Raw genomic sequence first — 16,665 nt, forward strand, 5'->3', positions numbered from 1 at the left:
AAGATAAATAGGTATTCCTTGTTACAGTTGGCGGTTTGAGAGGAAAGAAAGGCAGAGCCACTCCTTACCACTTCTCTACTACCCAGCTGGCTTTTTTTTCCCCTTCTGCCTTTTGCAGTAGGAATGCCGTCTCAGACCCACATCACCCAAAACAGTCTCATCCCTCTCTCAAAGCACCTCTTTACATTTCTTCATCGGAAACCAATTTCCCCAGAGGACCATTTCTCCAGCCAACAAAACCATTTATCTTCCTCTCTTGCTTCATCACTATATCACAAAACCAGTTCTTGATTTGGTTCTGGGTTGCATCCTTTTATCTTCCTCTCTTTCTTCATCACTATATATAAATCCTGGAATACCATTTGCGCCTATATCACAAAAGAAGATGAGGTCCTAAGTGCATTGGGAGAGTATACGGTACAGCAGAAATCTTAAGAAAATTAAAGAAAAAAAAAGGACTGGTTCGAGTTTTATTTTTTGTTTTTGATAAGTACTGGTTTGATGTTTATGAAGATGAAGCACTCATGGCAAAGGCAGTTAACAACCCAGCAAAATTTAAGGAGGTATTTGGGGAAACTTTTTTTTTTCCTTTTGGTTTTCTTTGGCTTCTGAAATTTGAAGAGGGAGGGGAATTTTGAAGAGGCAGCATTCAATCTCTACCTGGGCTTTTTCCATAGCCAGAGTATAAAATAAACAAAAAGTAAATGATTGATGGTATTCCTTGAAGGTGGGAAGACGTCTGTAAGTTGGGGAAGAATGTTCTGTGGAGAAGATGAAGCAGGGGCGGCTTGTTTTCTGGTTTGTGGGGGAATGAAAACACACCGTTTTCATTTTATGTCCACATGGGACGCGGTTACGCCGCGGTTCCTCCCCTCAGTTGTAACCAACATTTTTGTTTTTCAAAATTGCTAGGACAACCGACGTGCAAAACCGTGGAGGAATCGGCTGATGTAGCTTTAAGAAAGTCAGATTTTAGAACAAGAAAGTAGTGATTCTGAAATGTTGGGTTTGCGATGTTGGGTCTGGAAGAAACTTGATTTATACTTCACACTCCCAACTCAGATTCATCCCCTCTGATTTATACATCACTCCCAACTTAGCTTCTTCGTTTTTCCTGATGTTGTCATAATAGTAATCAGATATTTAGAGAAAATATCACTCCCAACTATCTAATATTGTCCCGAGTGATTGCCGAGAAAATGGGGGAAATAGAAGAAAGAAAGAAAACAACGAAAATCGAATCTCAAAATTATTTTTGTTCCACATTGAAGTAAACAAACACCTTTACTAATTAAAAGCATGGTTCCACCATCAAACTTCATTGCAACACAACAAAAAATCTCAAGTATTATTGCCTTTTCTTTACTTGAGTTTTCTTGGCAACCAAACAGTTTGTACAGATGAGAAAGGCACCGAACAGATCCGATAGCATTAACCTTATTATACGGGGTCGAAAAGCATGGAAAAGGAAATTTAAGAATTCCGAAAAAAGAAAAGCGGAATGAACCAAAGCTCGAAAAGTCCAGAAATGGAAACGAAAATCGTTAAGCACTACAAAAAAAGAGTAGAAAATAAGTATATAAAAGCGGAGGATAGGTCTGAAATGTTGGGTTTGCGGTTAAGAAAGTTAGGTTTTAGAACTCCTATCCTCCACTTTCAGAATAAGTATCGCGTTTGGTCTGGGTCTGAAAGAAAAGCTGCGATTTTGGGTTTGCGATTTTGGAAGAAGCTTGGTGTTTACTTTTGATGGATCAATTGGCAATGGTAAAGTAATGATTATTCTTGTCAAAACCACACAGTTCTTTGTGAAAATTTTCAATGATTTTGGGGTTTATCCAAACGAAGAAGTGAAAACAATGAGGTTGGCAGTCGTGATTATGAAATGAGAAAAAATGGGAAGAAGAGGAAGAGGAAGAATAGAAGAAACATCGTCGTTTCTATTTGGCCACGTGAGATGCGGTTTCCTTGGTCGGTTACAAATAGACTTTCTCTATTTTATTTGAAGCGGAGCACTCTTGAACTCCCTCCCCCTGAAGGTGTGTTGGATATGGTCACAGCCCTACCTCTTAGGTATTGTTTGGATAATGAGATAAGATAATATAGTTTTAGATGAATGTTGAATAAAATATTATTAGAATGTTATTTTTTAATATTATTATCATTCTAGAATTTGAAAAAATTGAATTATTTATTATATTTTGTGTGGAAATTTGAAAAAATTGTAATGATGAGATATGATGAGATGAAATATTTTCACTATCCAAACGAGCCTAGTCAAATTCAAAACACGGATCCTATGCACTAGTCGTTTCCTAATACAGACGACCTCTTTCATCTTCTAACGATTGAGGAGCTATTAATGTCATTACGATATTCTCTTCCAACAAGAAGTCTCAACTGTTGAGGCTAATATTTTACTAAAAAATCTATGTGCAGTTATTTTTGTGTATTTTTTACACACTCTATTAATGTGATTGGCTGTCACTTTTTTTTAGAATAAAATAATTTTTTTGGCCAATTACATTAGTGGAGTGCACAAAGAATATGCAAAAATGATTATATGTAGCATAACTTAATATTTTATGATCTTTTTTTTTTTTGGCAATATTTATTGAAGTACTAAAGTAGTTCTTTGGAATTTAGATAGAGCTAGCAAAATGCCAGATTGGACATGTTTGGATGTTTAGAGTATTTTAAACTTTTGTAAATAATACTGAAATTGTTAGAGTGAAAATTGTTTATTGAGTTTTGAAAAATGAGAAAAAGTTTGAATAAAAATATTTTTTAAAACAAGTATTGTAATAGAGTTTGTGAGAGAAAAGATAAATTTAAAAAGTTGTTTGAATATAGTTTTTTAATATTATTTTTATTTTAAAGTTTGTAAAAATTGTATTGATTTTTATATTTGAAATTCTCAAAGAGTCAGAATGTTATTACTGAACTTGACTTAAAAAAATATTTTTTTATACTTTGTCAAATACAAAGATTCTATATAATAATTGAAATCATTCTTTATTAAAAATATTGAGATCACAAGAGAGTATGTGGCAGCATTTATTAAAATTTTTCAAAATCTGTGTCATAAAATTCATAACTTAAAATTCATGTGCATGATCTAGGCTACTGTCACGTCTCTCTGGACTAAGTCTCGTTCTGTAGCTTTGCTTTCATAAATATTATGACCTCTGTGGTTTAAAAATATAAAAACAAACTAAAATGAGTCAATGACTTGGTAAGAAACTCATCATAATGTCAATACTTAATATATGATTTTCATAAAATATTTTATGCTGAGAATTAAAATCATAAATGATCATACTGATACTTATGTTATGTATGATTGATTTATCTGAATTAACTGACTGAAATGATTGACCAACACATTTAATCCTGTGTGCGAGATTGTGCACCGATCCTACGTCTCGCAGTTGCAAGGGGAGTCGATGATAATATTCTAGCATACTATGGTGGACCATACTCGAGTATATGGCTTATACATCCACCCTGAAACTGTTTTGATTTTATTTTACACTTGATCTTATGAAAACTCACGTATTTTATGCAATGTAAGATCCATAATACATACATAAACTATAATATGCTAAATGAAACATTATGAATGACTTGCTTGCAAATATCATGACATGCGTGGTACGTAAACACTAGCTTTCAAAGAATTGACTTTAATAATAATATATATATAACTAACTAACATATGCTAATCCTAATTTATGATTAAGCTACTTGCTTTGTAGTGTTGATTCCTAAATTTTTTGACACAAAATTGATCACAGTGCTGGACTGGGTATCTTGAGTTCGGTCGTTGCACTTATGAAAGTTTATGGTTTTTTCCAAATAACACGGAAGAGATATTTATAGAGATTTGGGATAAGGTGCCAACGAGTTTGAGCTGGACTCAGTTAATATATGTAGTGACACTATCTATTGAACACTCAGTTGTGATCATCTAAGAAGAGAGTTTGAATTTAGAAACATAATCTAATAATTCATTCAATATAGGATTGACAATGACTGAGATTGGGTAGGAGACTTCAACCAGTGATGATCTTAAATTGAAAAAAATTTCTAATGACCGATTTTTAAATTATAAAATGAGTTTAACTCGTTCAATACGAAGTGAGATTTAACCTAGTTACTAAGTCTAATTAAAACTCTCAAATCAATCTCAACAATTTATCGTTCATGAACTTATCCAATATAATCCATTAAATATAATTTAGGTCTAATAAAAATTATTAATATATCGACCTTAAAATTATTGGACCAGATCGTTACATGCTTAGAGTATTTCAAATTTTTGTAAATAGTAGTAAAATTGTTTGAATTGAATTTTTTTATTAAGTTTTGAAATATGAAAATTTTGAATAAAAATATTTTTCAAAATAAGTATTGTATTAGAGTTTGCAAGAGTGAATAGATAAATCTAAAAAATTATTTGAAATATAATTTTTATTTTAAAGTTGGTAAAAGTTGTATTAATTTTAATATTGGCTTCAGTCGCGGCAGGTGAGAGAATTCTTATATTTTTCTTTACTTCACAAGTAGGCATGGTCCAAGAACCGGCCATTACTCCATTTAACCAGCTCTCATTAGGTGACAATTTTTTTTTTACAAAAGAGTAAGATTAGATATAATTATGAATTATACAAGTATTACATACTTTTTAAAAAAGTGTGAAATCGACCATTAAATAATTAATTTTTTCATCTCTTATTTACTTAATTTTTTCATCAAAAGAAATGTGCACGTTTGTGCACTCTAAGAATGCAAATATGACTTGTCATTTTACAAATGACTGTAAAATGAATGGAGTAGCAGCCACCCAATTGGAATGAGCAGGGAGATGATCTTTAGCATCAAAGAACTAATTCAACAGATTATAAACGAATAATATAAATACTTGAGGAATTGAAGTTGAAGACACTAAAAAGGACAAGTCCTACAAAACGAAAAAGTGGATCGATAAATCGTACGCAAAAGTATTCACCCTCCCCTCAACTTTGAAGAAGGGAAGGCACATTCTAGTACAAATTTGCTAGTTTTGGCTTACAATTCCCTATATGGCATCTGGTTTTAGTGATCTCGCTTGACAGTTGACGGGAGGAGCTCTGTAATAAGCTGGAACGGTCGCAGGGAAGAACATCTGTCTCACTCCTTCTGCCTTGATAATGGGGAAGATGATTGCTGATGCACCCTGCAAGAGAAAACTCAATTTTCAGAACTGAGAAGAAAATACAATCTAGTCGCTCAGATATGTGTTTGTGCACAGAGAGAGTAGATATAGGAAAGAGTAGAAGCTAGTACTAACCGAAATTAATCTGGCTCCAATCCACATGCGTGAGGGTGAAGGGAAGGGCACCAATAAACGGCCAACACCATAAACTGCAACGGCAAAAAAATGGAGAACCAAGCTCAATGGGCGAGGGTTCAACCCCGAGAGAAGAGAAACCGGTCCCGTTGAGAATACACCTCCAAGACTTAAATAATCAAAGCAAGCCTGGCGCATTTCGTTCCTTGCTCGATCAGGTGAAGCACAAAAGACCTTGTACAAGGCCCCCGCCAAAGTATTAATTGTAGATGCTACCGGCTGCAAATTGAAACATAAAGTGATGATAAGTTCACTTGGGAGTAACTTCCATGGGCCAAAAAAAAAAAAAACTAGAAAATAGAAAAAACCCTTTAAAAGCAGCACATCATTACAACTAACCTTACGCAAGGTGTAGAAGGATTCAAGATACTTGCAGAGTGTGGGTGCATCATTTAGGTCTCGCAAAGGCCTGAGGAGATCCCGAAGCACAACAATATCTGACAATGCCACAGTCATTCCTCCCCGGTTAACGGGTGGCGCATGTTGAATGCATCCCCCATCAGCAAGGCTCCAGGAGTAGGCTGTGGAGCCGCTGGCATGCTTCTGTTTGGCATTGTCCTAATGTTACCACTATCAACGGCAGCTACAAAAGAATCATATATTTCAGGGGGAACCTGCAATATAAATGTCACTTGGTCAATCAGAGCATCTAACTGCTTTTTTATAAGTAACAGAGCATCTAACTTCTTTTTTTATAAGTGACAGAGCATCTAACTTCTTTTTTTATAAGTATCAGAGCATCTAACTTCTTAAACGTACATCAAGAACAAGTCAGAGTAAAACTCTGGCAATGTAACACCCAATAACAATATAAAGGCTGATAAAAAAAAAATGGAAACAAGTGGAGCACTTATGTACCTGAGGGGCCACCATGGTTTTCAAATACTTTGCCATTTCACCATTTGAAATAGATGGGACTTTCTGTCCAGGTACATCAACCAGGCAACGAACCTCTGTGCTACTAATAGGATAAAACAAAATGGGGGAAGGGTCTGCTAGCACGACATGCCCGTGATTTGCATAAGGTAGTTCACAATTCTCCAGAACCAAACCAACAAAGGAAGAGGGCACATCAACCTGCAGAAGAAAAGAGATACACGACTTAAGTTTCTATAAACTACTTGTTATAAACAGGATGATGCGGATTCTCAAGCGACGCATGCATATGACAATGATAACTTAATTTTAAGATGTTAGCTAATTGACAGAAAATGTAAACCAATTTCCAATTACAGGTGTGTCTTTTTGCTCTACAGGTAAGAGTGATAAGAAACCATACCTGAGGATTGCAAAGTGAGCGACGCAAGTTTGAGAAACAGCCATCACAGACAATGGTTAGAGGTGCATGTGCTGCCAGTTCTTTTCCATCTCTAGTCTTGTACTGCACGCCTTTAACTGTTCCATTTTCTTCAAGCAGAGAAGTAACGGTTCCTTGCTCCAATCGTATACTGGAAAAAATTGAAAAAGAACGCATGAATTTACGAGAACAAAATATGATAACCTGAATGATCCTTTAACACAATGACATGTTAGATAGTTACTATAACATGACACCAAAGCAACGAAATGTGACCATACAATCTATTACAAAGGCTCAGTGCAAACTTTAACCAAGTGAACTATCAAATGGAAAAACAAATCACTAGAAAACCTAAAAAGTCACATCAGAAAATTCACAGATGTGTTTGAAATCCTCAATGCCATAGGCATGCAAAACTTCTTAGTACCAATTCTTAATACACAATGGGCAGCAACCATTTGAAAGAAGGGGAGTAAATATATAAACATCTTGTGCAAAACTCTAAAGGATTATGAGTTATATACTTGGGAAGGGATGCAGCCTTCTCCCGCATCCTCTGTATGAACCGGCCATTGTGAAAGCTCCTTCCAGAAACATCCGAGTGAAATTTCTCCAAGGGATAAGAGAGTCGGGTGTTTTTCCCATCCTTAAAGAGAGCATAACCAAACACTCGTTGAGCATCAATGTCCTCCACACAGTCTGCAGTTAGAAATGATACGTGATCAATAACTGATTTCCTCTGTAATTGGAGGAAAATAATTGGAGGAGAACTACTTATTTCTGCACACAATAAAGCTTAAATTAAATCTACCTTGAAGACCCAACTCAATCAACTTGAGGTAGCCTCCAGGTTGTAGCAATTCTCCAACAATTCTGTCAGGCTCCGATAAATCTCTTTCAATCACGTGAACTTTACGTCCATCCTGCAAGTTTGTAGTACAAATCAATACCGGAAAATTGCTTTGCTGGGGAACCTTTTTATTGGTTAAAAAGAAAAACTATCTATGATTGGATGTTCTTATTGCGCAAAATTCTATGACAATAGGCAATCCAATTTGAGGTATTTTACATTCAACCATGTATAATTAATGGCTAGAGTAAAAAACCAAGATATGTTAGCATGAATGTGGAGACCAACTTAGGGGCGCATATAATGAAAATAGAACACTTACATTGGGAGGCCTTGAGGTTTTTTCATGCTTAGCAACATTAATAAAAAAATTTCTTTTCATATGATTATCAAATCGTCATTTAGCTTCTAATAATTTATTTGGCACTAGGTTATTGAAAATACCGAGGAATTTAAAATACTATTTATTCCAACTTTTCTTTGTTTATAAGCATGTAAAAATCAATACTTTTTAATTTTCAACAATTCTCAATGACTATTTTTCTAATATATAAATCAAATACCTTTTTTGTTATTTAACCCGCACTTCACACGGGTACTCTGTTAGTTGCATGGTAATAAGGAACTATTGATACGTATAAGAAAGTAGTGGGTTACAGATATCGGATTAGGATCCCCTACAGTTCAGGAACTCTGAGATATCTTAATCCGTGGAAAACAATACATAGCTTAATTTCAAAGCATGATTCACGTCGTATACATGTATATAGCCCTGTAAAGTCAGCATCTCAGATAATAGCAGGCGAAATAGAAGAGTGACTGAATGAGACAGAAAGATGGCTCCTGCATTAGAAGTCCAATTTGTCTTTGTGCTCCGAAGAAACAAAAACTCTTGAAGAGCATTCCAATTTCGAAGTATAACAAATTCAAATCTACCGCAATGAGACAAAGTGTCTTCTACCATTAATAGTTCATTCGGACAAGTCAGTCCCCACTCCCCACCAAGAAAAAAAAATCTATTAGTCACTGATAACCAGCAGATTCACGGCCCTGTGTGTATGAAATAACGTTTAGCCTAAAACTGGACTCCGACCAAGTAAAAGTTGCACTCAAAAGATTAATTCTTTTTTTAGGTTTGAGAATATAAACTACAATAAAATTGTGGAATTGATCAGATCAACGAAGAAATAATATAAAACTTATTACGTCTATGAACGCACGATTCTAATTTTCAAAGCCATATCTCTCACAGATTTGAAATTTTCAACCACACGGAAAAGGAACGAGCTAGCCAAAAATAACTGCAATAAATATATGTGATGGAGACGGAAATACTCAACAAACTCTTGAGAGAACAAATAGGAAGCCACGACACAGACTCCATGTCTGCAATCACTTAATTCATTTAATTAATCAGAACGCATACCTTGAAGCATATTTTACCGAACATATAGAACCTTTTTTTTTTTTTTTTGATCATATAGAACCTAAATATTGAAATTTCCCTCCCAATGAAAGAAGAACATACATAAGAAGTGAAAACTACAAATTATGATTTTTCTAAAGAGCTACATGTCTAGAAAATTATAATTCAGTCAAGAGTGTCACATAAAAAAACCACCGATTCATCAACGTATTGTATCTGTAAACTAGCTAAACCATCGGAAAAGAGAAACGCAAGGTACGAGTTGCGAATCGGAGAGGACAATACAAAGAGGCCATAGTTTTTTTTTTTTTTTTTTTGTATCTTTTTTCTTTTAGAGAAACGAATTCCTCAACGTTAATATTAAGAAAATCTGAATCCGAAACTATTGGCACATTTCAAGAGCGATTTTCCTCGTAAATAGTCAAGAAACTCTGTTTGGTTGACAAGAAACTGCACGAAAGCAAATGAAAAAAAAAAATGAGAAAATAAATCTGAGAATTAGAAATATCATAATCACCTTGCCGAGAGTGTGAGCGAGGGCAGAGCCGGCGACACCGGCTCCGACGATGATTACGTCGACGTCGCCTTCAATGGATCTGCATTCTCCGTTGGTGGTCGTGGTGACGGTCTGCACGCCCTCGCTTCTCGCCTCCGAAGAAACTCTGATGCGGTTCTTCTTGGCCATCAGATTGTACAACACCACGAACCCCAACACCGAGGCCAAGATCAACCCGAGCGCGTACTGATCTACCATTTTCCAAATGCGAACCCAGGCGAGCTCTCGGACACGAACACCACAACACCAGGATTCTCACACGTATACGGCAGACACACACACACACACTCTCTCTCTCTCTCTCTCTCTCTCCCTCCCTGCTCGATGCTCTCCTCTCTACCCTCGCTGGCTGTGCTTTCTGTCTTTCCCCTTTAATCAACAGAACACGAGAATTTTCAGGACAAATGTGCGTCTTTAAATACAGGACATGCCACTCACGAGGACAGGTCACAGCTCAACGTCTGCTCTCTCTGCTAAATTGCGCCACACCGGTGTTTTGGGTTAAGATGCGCCCCCACAAAATGGGTGGCATGGCCCATTTTTATTTTTTACTACTGCACGTGACTTTCCCCCCCCCCCCCCCCCCCCCCCCCTAGCAGCCACGAAATAAAATACGAGTCTCCCTTACCCAATAAATAAATACTATCCCAAGCAAGAATCAAGCAAAGTCCCGGGTTCATACGACCAATTATTCTATTACATAATATAAATGTAAGAGGTTCATTGCTGTATTTCTAATAATAAATTCATTAAGTGGTTGTTTGGTATTGTTGTAGTAAATAGAGTTTTTTATAATAATTCTTTTAATGGTAGAGTTTTACTATAAAGTTCTACCATGAAAAAGTTGTTTACTATTTCATAAATATGCATTTAAAGCGTTTTTAAAATTAGTGACAATAATTTTTAAAAAAATATACAATTATCTGTATAAGTTTTTTAATAAAAACTTCATTTTAGTTTCTTTTTAAAAAGTAGAGTTCGAATTTTTTTTTTTTTTACATGCTTAAGGCGTTTTTATAAATATAATATTTTTAAAAATAACTTTTAGATTGATAAAAGTATTTTTAAAATTCTAAACTCAAACCCAAATGTGTTCCAAGCATGTGACAAGACGTCCACAATGAGGTTTTATCTTTTTAATAATAATTTATGTAAGATTTATTAAAAGTTCTCCAACTCTGGAATTAAGAGAATTGTAAGATGATTACATAATTTTTGACATTTTGTCATGTCGTTGTAATAATAATTTTATTTTTGACTTAAATATCTACCTAATTAGTGTTTGGACATTTGCCCAATATCATGATGACCCGGTGATCTGACAGATACTTGACTCATGGAAAACCAACTTTTCTAGGTTTCTCCATTTTATTTAAAGAAAGCCGCGGGTGTTTAATCAAGGGGCAGAGAAGAAAACCGTGGGTGTTTAATCAAGAGGCGGAGATAATATGGTCATGTGCTGGCAGCATGGGCGTAAATTTAAATTGAAAAATTAAAAAATTGAATCAAATTGAATCGGACCGGATTGATAAGTCTAGTTTTGAACCGATTCGATCTAAAATCGGTTCTTATATTATAAAAACTGACCGGAATCGATCCGGTTTCGATTCCGTAATTTCTGAAATCGGACTGGTTGAAAAAATATATATATATATAAATTAATTGTATATATTATACAAAATATTTATATATATATATAAGTTTTATATATAATATATAATTATATATCATATATGAAATAATTTCATATTATAATTTAAATTATAACATAAAATGTTAATCTCAAATATGAACATTTATAATTTGTTTGATTATATGTTATTAATATAATTATATATAAGATAATGTTATTATAATTTATAAAATAATAGTTTAATTTTAAAGATGAAAATTTAAGATTAAACTTTTATTGATCATATGTTTTAAACATAATATATATTAAATTATTAATAACATTTTATCATAAGAAGTAACACTTTATTATATATTTTTTACATTTAAAAAAAACAGGAAAATCGGACCGGACCGGACCGGAAACCGGATGTATCGGTTTAGGAGGGTAACCGGGGCGTAATCGGTTTTAAAAAATGAAAAATCGGTACATACCGGTTCGGTCCTAGATTTTGTCCAAAACCAGACCGAACCGGACCGGTTACACCCCTAGCTGGTAGTGCTGCCCAAATAAACTACCAACACGATTTTGTTCTTGTTGGGTTTTATTTTCAGAACCAGCCCGTTGCAAAACTACTGGCCTGCAAACTGAAAATCGTTTGGATACAAAAATAATTTCAACCCATCTCATCTCATCGCAGCATTACAATTTTTCTAAATTCTCATATAAAATATAATAAACAATTCAATTTTCAAATTCCAAAACAATAATTGTGAGGAACTCCTCTGAGAGAGAGACTCAGGCTCAAAGAGATCGAGTCGTGGGGACTCAAAGCAGGCCAGAAGTTCAAACCGGGAAATCGAGCACTGAGTCCACAGCCATAGGTCCATTAGGGAAAGTTTTGGCATCAAGCTCGGCCACGCTAAGAAGCCCACCCTAGGGTAGTGATCGCCTTGGGACTCGATAAACTGCCGAGCCCTGCCATAAAGTACATTGTAGGCTATCGCCGCTAGACTCAGACAGCTAGGCATGTCCGATCGTGGGTATGCTAGGCTCGAGACACGTCGCATTCAATGCATATCAAGGAACCCAGCAAGCAACAACGTACTGCCAGAGGTACCGTAGGATGGCTCACAACACGACCTAACACCCTACCAAAGTAGGACGGAGGGTGGCAGCAGATCTGACCCAAGCACGACCTGACACGCCACAATCTCCCTTGATAGTTTGAGCCACAACCTGACACATTGTCATGACATGAGAGTGGTAGCAAGTCTGACCCAAACATGACCTAACACCCCACGGTCTCCATCGGTAGTCTGGTCCAAACCAGGTATAAATAACAGTCATCTCTCCCACAAGAAGACTCTTTGAACCTTTTATTATTTTCCCAGTTCTCTAAGCTTTCTTCATCACCTAAGTATTCTTTACTGACTTTGGCATTGAAGTGATCCCAAAAGTCACTAGAGCCCATTCTTCCCCTCAGATGCAGGTTCTGTGGGCTTGGTTGCCGTGGTACAGCTCGGGCTGCGAAACACGACATCAAGAATAATCATATTAAAAAATAATATTCTAATAATATTTTTTTATTCAATTCATCTAAATTCTCTCATCTCACTATCCAAACGAGCCTTAATTTGATTTCATCTAACTAAATAACTCAAATCGATCAGTCCTAACCTTTAATTTTGTATCACTTGTTGTATATATAGTTGTGACTCTTAATCCGATTCATTTAATTAAACGGATAGCATGGATAGCGCCCATAGATTACTTGCATTGAATGCCATTGCGAGTTCAGATCGGTTGAAAACGTCTCGATCTAACAGGGTCGACGTTTCTACTCATTAATTGCATTGTTAGATATATATATATATATATATGCTTAACATTTAGGATGCAACTTGGCACGATGCAAGCAAATTTCTTGGAGATGAACCGTCAGCGTTTAGGTGATCTTAGATTCTAATGTGTATGGTATAATATTTTAGGGATTTTGGAAAGTCTCATCTCCTTATGTATAATATTATTCATTTTCAACCGTTAACTTTTATTTCTTAAAATTTTATGCAAACAACATTGAAAGAAATAAATCATTTGCCATTTACAATGAGTATTAACGATACACATATAATTATTTTTACAACATTATTTTAAATGAGACACACTTTTATAAATTAACTTATAAAAGTTATAATCTCGTTTTATAGAAATATTTTTAATTTAAAATATGTTTATACAAACAATAATAATAAAAATTGTACGCGTATCATTAGTCTTCTAATATATATGCACTGCTAAGAAGGCTAATAACATGAAACTTATAGCAAGAGCACGTTTATCAGAAACAACATGCGTAACATTTTTAATTGATCCCCTAATTATCTTGTGAAATATGAAGAATGTAATTTTTCATCGTTGACTTTGTAACCTGCAATAGCTAGTCACGTGTTAATAATAATAAATCAACAAGGTGAATCTCACAGGGTCATTAATTAATTAATTATATATATATAGGAAATTGACATTCCCCCATATATATAATGTGAATAATATCGCATGCATGCAGGGCCGACTTCAAGTTTTGGATGCCAATTTTAATTCACAGCAACCGCAATTGACTTAGCCGTGGGGAAGCTGTAGATGCCCTGATGAGTCAGTCAATGATCAAAGTAGTTACCTCCATTTCCACGAAGTTGACTGCTCAATAAAGTAATGGACTTAATTGGTAGGTAAGAGCCACTTAAAAATTAATTAAGCTTTTGAAACGGCGATGATGATGATCACGATGAAGATTTCCACAAGCACATTTTGTCAAGCATATTGCAGTCAAGTCCTCTTGAAAGCAGCGCTGTCTATTGTGATCTGTTCACGGAAGTTCCACACACAACTATATATCGGTTCAGACGGATACTAGCATTTGTCATTTGCGTGTGATCAAGTCAAGATACATAAAATATATCGATAGCCCATAAAATTAGGACCCAGCCTACCAAGCCATTATTAACGATAAAAGAGAGATCATGAAGAGATAAGAAGGGACATGAGTGAGACATGAAGGTTGCAAATATCAGGAGAGATAGGGAGACAAGAGAGATATTAGGGCTGTAAAGTGGCAGAGGGTCAGAAGAAGAAAGAAGAGTTCACGTAAGAGAGATCTGCCAACTCATGGCAGGCTGGCATGTATAGTAGGAGGGTCAGGCAAGCCTATAAAAAGAGAGGCTCAGACAACATAGAGGATGGGGAATTTTTAGTGATTAGAGGCTGATAAAATAGGGAAATCGGGATGATGAACAGACGGATCAATAGGGAATCAATGGAAATATATTGAGGAAGATGTATAACCTTCTCTAGACAGTGAGACATGAGGATCCACTAGTGATTGTAAATAGATATATATTATATTGGAGACTTCTCTCCACAAACCCCATAGACGTAGACATATTGCCGAACCACGTAAATCTTGTGTCATATCTCTTTACTTTTCCTGCACTTATTTTTCATTCACCACCATAGACGTACGAACTGCCACTTTACAGCTGCACCGGAACACTACCGGGGGCTCTAAATAATTCACATCGTATACCGAGAGTGTGAAGTTGCCTAGGCCCGCGAAACACGACATCAATAGTGGCGTCGTCTGTGGGATATTTGTTGTCCCATAACCAATGTGTCATTCGTAGGTCGGCAACGACACACTCTTAGAGTTCGCGATGTGGAGAAGAACAAATTGAAGCAATGGAAGGAAGAGCTAACGAACGGCCTATGATAACACAGAAAAATGATGCAATAAAGGTGGAAGAATGATGATTTTCCAGTGCACTGAATAAATTTCAAATAATGAAGTGCACTGAATAAATTTCAAATAATGAAGGAAGCTTCCTCCATATAAGTATTCTCAACTTTTTTAAATGTTTACATTTATAAAGGGGCAAGTAAATCTTTACATGCCCTAGTGAAGAACGGAGCTCTATTGCACTCCGTTCATTCCAATAAACCGTGCAAGATTAAAACGCCCTGTAAATACCAAATGCGTAGAAATTACTTGCTCGGACATTACAAGTGAATACTGTGCATTTAATGCACAGTAGCACACAAACACTCCTCAAACCTGCACAGTGCTCAGATAAAACATTGTGCACTTGAGTGCACAGTGCATGAGCGCACACGTCCACATGCATGCAAGTACGTTCGCATGCAAGGCCACCATGCACTGTGTGTGTGCACAAGGCCCGACGTCTAGCGCTCCCATAGCTCGCGACGTGGCGCCACGAGCCCAGTCACCTGACGGTGGTCGCCGCCTGGACTGCCGGCGGTCTCTGGCTCTAGAAGCCACGGCCCCCACTAAGGGGGTTGTGAACAGTGCTCTCGTGCGCACCACGCCATGCACACGGAGAGCAGGCTAAAGCCCAGTCGCGACACAGCGGGGCCAGCGCCCACCATGTGGTTCACCGGCCCCGACTGTCTTTTCCAGAGAGTCACCGGCTGCTCCGACAAAAAGACCACTTGGGCAGCTTGCGCGGGACAAGGGGCTCACAACCCAAAAATTGTCATGGCACAAAGGGATTTACGGCGGCAACCAGGTGGTCTGCTGACCACCTCCGCGACAGCTTCAGCGGCCACCTTGTTAGGGACCCCGGTCCGGTTCCTAAACACTAAGTCCACGAATTCGCCTTGGTGAGGATGATGACCGAGTGACCTTGCCCTCTTGCTTGGTCTTTGAACAATAATAGCAATGAAGAGTTCCTAGGTTGATGAAGGTTTAGTGTTTGAGTGATGGAATGATGATGATGATGATGAAATGAGTGTTCTAAAGGATAATTATTATAAGTGTTTGATGCAATGTAGACGGCTTGAAGGTTGCCCTTGATGTTGGGGCCTCTTGAATGATGATTAGGGTTTTAATGGAGTAGTGCAGCTAAGGTTTTGTGTGGTAACTATGGAGGATTTCGAGATTGGAAGAGATGGACTAGGGTTGGAGTCTAGGATGAGTTGCTAGGGTTTGAGGATGATGTGGATGAATGGGACTAGGGTTTGGTGTCTAGGGTTGGCCGACTTTGGGTTTGGTTCACCCTTAATGTTAGGGTGGTTCAGTTTTGGAAGATGATTTTGGTTGACTAGAAGGATTGGAAGAAGTTGAGAGATTAAAGGGATTGGATTATGGAGATGAGATGGAGTTTGAATAAGTCTAAGATTGTTCCTTAAGTTTAGGAATTTGAATTTGAATTTAAATTTGAATTTGGTAAGAGTGGTTCCTTGAGTTTAGGGATTTGAATTGGAATTTGAATTTGAATGTGAGGAAGTCAAGACTCCTAAAAGGAATGAGTTTCCTTATAGTCCTTGAGGTGGGCGGTTAGGGTTTGATGGAGGGAAGGCTTATGATGGCCGGATATGGTAAATAAGAGAATGAAAAGATGATGGCAATTAAGGTTCCTAAATTATAGGAACACTAATATGGGAAGTGAAGTGGGCGGCTAGGGCAATTCCAATAAGGCAAGTGATTGCCGAATTTGAATGTGACTAATAAGGAAA

The 16,665-nt window shown here is 36.6% G+C and overlaps 1 protein-coding gene across 1 annotated transcript; it reads right to left on the reverse strand.

Annotated features, from left to right (window-relative positions):
• Window positions 1-4,965: 4,965 nt before the first annotated feature.
• LOC121260665 (squalene monooxygenase SE1-like) lies at window positions 4,966-9,872 on the reverse strand. Its single transcript, XM_041162611.1, is given in 9 exon segments — window positions 4,966-5,215; window positions 5,330-5,608; window positions 5,729-5,853; window positions 5,856-6,003; window positions 6,248-6,466; window positions 6,669-6,837; window positions 7,214-7,388; window positions 7,501-7,612; window positions 9,483-9,872. Coding segments are annotated over 9 exon segments (1,602 nt in total). The 5' UTR covers window positions 9,720-9,872; the 3' UTR covers window positions 4,966-5,077.
• Window positions 9,873-16,665: the final 6,793 nt, after the last annotated feature.

Source organism: Juglans microcarpa x Juglans regia, chromosome 4D, assembly GCF_004785595.1.
Source record: "Juglans microcarpa x Juglans regia isolate MS1-56 chromosome 4D, Jm3101_v1.0, whole genome shotgun sequence".
In the NCBI taxonomy this organism is placed as follows: domain Eukaryota; kingdom Viridiplantae; phylum Streptophyta; class Magnoliopsida; order Fagales; family Juglandaceae; genus Juglans; species Juglans microcarpa x Juglans regia.